At 48.2% G+C, this 3,068-nt stretch overlaps 1 protein-coding gene across 1 annotated transcript; it reads right to left on the reverse strand.

Annotated features, from left to right (window-relative positions):
* Positions 1-262: 262 nt before the first annotated feature.
* LOC126980731 (uncharacterized) lies at positions 263-2,600 on the reverse strand. The gene is made up of 2 exons (XM_050831017.1): positions 563-2,600; positions 263-522 (listed from the first exon to the last, which is right to left on the reverse strand). Exon 1 carries the CDS (start codon positions 1,929-1,931, stop codon positions 714-716), a length of 1,218 nt encoding a protein of 405 aa, XP_050686974.1. The 5' UTR covers positions 1,932-2,600; the 3' UTR covers positions 263-522; positions 563-713.
* Positions 2,601-3,068: the final 468 nt, after the last annotated feature.

Genomic DNA, 3,068 nt, shown 5'->3' on the forward strand with positions numbered 1-3,068 from the left:
TGCATATCATTTGCACGGAAAATACGGTCTTTGGTACAACATGCTGTAAGTATATAACATAGTGCAGTGGCTGAACTATTGTTAGTGTGTGTGTGTGTGTGTGTGTGTGTGTGTGTGTGTGTGTGTGTGTGTGTGTGTGTGTGTGTGTGTGTGTGTAGAGGCCAGTAGGAGCACAACAAACCGTTTTCTCTGCAGTGCAGTTTATTTGCAGTGCAATTAAATTGAGTAACAGCAAAAAGTAACAAGGGCTGCGCCAGTCAGTAGCCAGTGGTCCGCTTCCCCTGATTCGCCGCCGCCGTCGTAGGCCTTCCCAACAGCGGGCACTCCGGACTCCGGCACACAGCCGACGGTGCCTCGCACAGAACCTCGCCCCGGGCGGTATGAAGGCCTTCTTTGCGGGGCCTCCTTCTGGTGTGCTTGCTGGCGGCCAACTGCCCCTCTCATAATCGGGAACAGCTTCTTCACCTCGCTTCATTCCTCAGGCCTTTCCGTTGCTAACACAGCGCGCATGACTCACATCATCTGAACCACCTCCTCAGCCCGAGTCCGAATCTCACATCACTTAAATGAGAAGAGGCTATTAATTACACAAACGAGCAATTCTCTCTCCCTCTCTCTCTCTCTCTCTCTCTCTCTCTCTCTCTCTCTCTCTCTCTCTCTCTCACCCAACAAACCATTCTCACTTCCACACACATACACTCCCCCCTGATATATCAATCACATACTAAACACTGTCGCCGTCTTGCTATCCTGGTCGAACGTCTTAATGGTTGTTCTGCCTCCCCTTCCTCGATAACCCTCCGTTGACCCACGTCGGCATCATCTTGAACAGGGAACGCCATTATCAATTCATCGTCACTACTTTCAGAGGCGATAATATCTTGCTCTTGTCGTTGACGGCTCGAACTACGCTTCCGGAGATCCTTGACATGCAGCGGAATTTGATCCACCTCCGCAACTTGATCAGAAACAATACTGGTCACCGTGCCCTCCTTATATCGGTCGTCGCAGCGTCCTCTTGGCGGCTTCACCCATACATTATCTCCCATTTGGTAAGGATTGTGTTGTACCCTGACATTTCTTTCTATTTCAGCCTCTCCTCGCACTCTCATGGCGTAATTGTAGATTACATTTCCTGGAGCGGAAGACTGCGTACAATCATCAGAAGGCGTGATGTTGTATAGATACACTGCCTCTGCTATCGAACAGCCTTTCCTTGCCGCAATCACCTTCACAGTACGGTGGCAGCGTTCCACTATACCATTACCAGATGGGGCATAGGCTCCCCTATAGTGGACACGCACATTCCACCGCAAGGCGAACTGAGAAAACAGCTTACTGCGAAAAGCTGTGTCGTTATCCGTCAGTAGCTCCTGCGGCGCCCCACGTTCAAAGAACACCGCTTCCAGGTGCTTAATGACGCAATCACTTGTCTGAAGCTGAAGCAGGCGCCAAATGGTGAAGCGTGATGGTCCACAGTCTATCAATGAGAGATAAAACTGTCCTCTGCAGTGCGTGATGTCCATCCCGACTCTTTGCCAAATGCCAGTCACGGACAAGTCACCAGTATGCCACTTCGCAGGCGCCGGGTCGATAGATAGGCATTCCTGACAGGTGGTAGTAATTGAGCGCACCTGTCCCCTGGTTACTGCCGGGTTGACCCTCCTCGCGAAGTAAAGAGTCCGTCTCACACCAGGATGACCTCGAGAATGGTGAACGTCTGCCACTAACTGATCAATAGCAGGGTCTGCAGCAATAGCACAAACTGACGGTGACAGATCGACTGTTGTTGATGCTTTCAGCCATCGCTGGGGCACACGTGTGAGGGAGTCTGCTTTGTTCTCCGCGGACGATATTCGCGTGATGGAAAGCGATAGACCGCACTCCTTGACCAGGGACACAATGATGCCAAGGCGTCTACGTATCAACATTTCGCTATAGTGCGCGCCAGCTAATTTGGCCCGTGAGAGGGAGGGCCGTGAAAAATGCTCATATGTCAAGTGAACGTATTTGGCTTTAATTAATGTGCGTCATTTAAAAAAAAATTTTTTTCAAAAGATATAAACACACTAATATTATTTTAATTCAAACTGCAATGAGCTACACAGTGTACTGTTACTTATATATTTAGGTTATTATAAAACGGTGGAGAAAACGTGACAACAGTGTTCAACAGTGTTGTCGGGTCACGACCTCACTGACTCCTCCTCTGGCCACTCCCTGTTCCCTCGGCCCAGCCCGGCATTCCACTTCCATCCACCACAGAGGAAGCATGGCAGCTCATCCAAACCATCACTCATCTCACTTACGTAGTCAGGCAAAGGACATTGTTTTCAACGTCCACGAGTATTTCCAGAAAGAGAAGGACTACGGAGGACCTACAGAGAACGTTTCCAAAGTTAATTACAGGACAGCTTTGGCAACAAAAGTTAGCGAACGAACAGTAAAAAGAATATGCAGCGAAGGAAAAGTAAATCAAGAAAACGACGGGGCGACATTTACGTCTCCCAAGAAAAGACAACGAGCAACACCAGTAATGGACTTCTTTGACAACTTCAATGAAGGTGTTCTACACAGAACAGTGCTCAGTTTCTACGCCAGACATGAAATACCTACAGTGGAAACAATTTACAGGGAAATGCAGAATACCCTTTCATACCCTGGCAGCAAAACTACATTACGAAGAGTTCTAAAAAAAAATAGGATTTACCTATGCACGTGTTGACGGCCGAAAATTTTTAATGGAGCGTGATGACGTGACACATGCACGTATTGTTTTCCTCAATGAGATGAGGAAAATACAAAATGAAGATAAAAACATTGTCTACCTAGACGAAACTTGGATTAATCAAAATTACACGGTATCCAAGTGTTGGACAGACGGGGCGTCACAGAAGCCTACGGGACTGCAGGTGCCGACAGGAAAGGGAAGCCGCTTGATAATTGTTCACGCAGGAACAAAACATGGCTTCGTACCAGGGGCAGCCCATGTATTCCAGGCCAAGAATGACGGAGATTACCACCAACAAATGAATGCTGAGACGTTCGAGGATTGGTTTGTGACCAAA

Source organism: Eriocheir sinensis, chromosome 45, assembly GCF_024679095.1.
Source record: "Eriocheir sinensis breed Jianghai 21 chromosome 45, ASM2467909v1, whole genome shotgun sequence".
NCBI classification, from domain to species: domain Eukaryota; kingdom Metazoa; phylum Arthropoda; class Malacostraca; order Decapoda; family Varunidae; genus Eriocheir; species Eriocheir sinensis.

What these genes read in the sequence shown, in the direction of transcription:
- LOC126980731 (XM_050831017.1), bottom strand. Translation starts at nt 1,931, where the DNA reads ATGTTGATACGTAGACGCCTTGGCATCATTGTGTCCCTGGTCAAGGAG.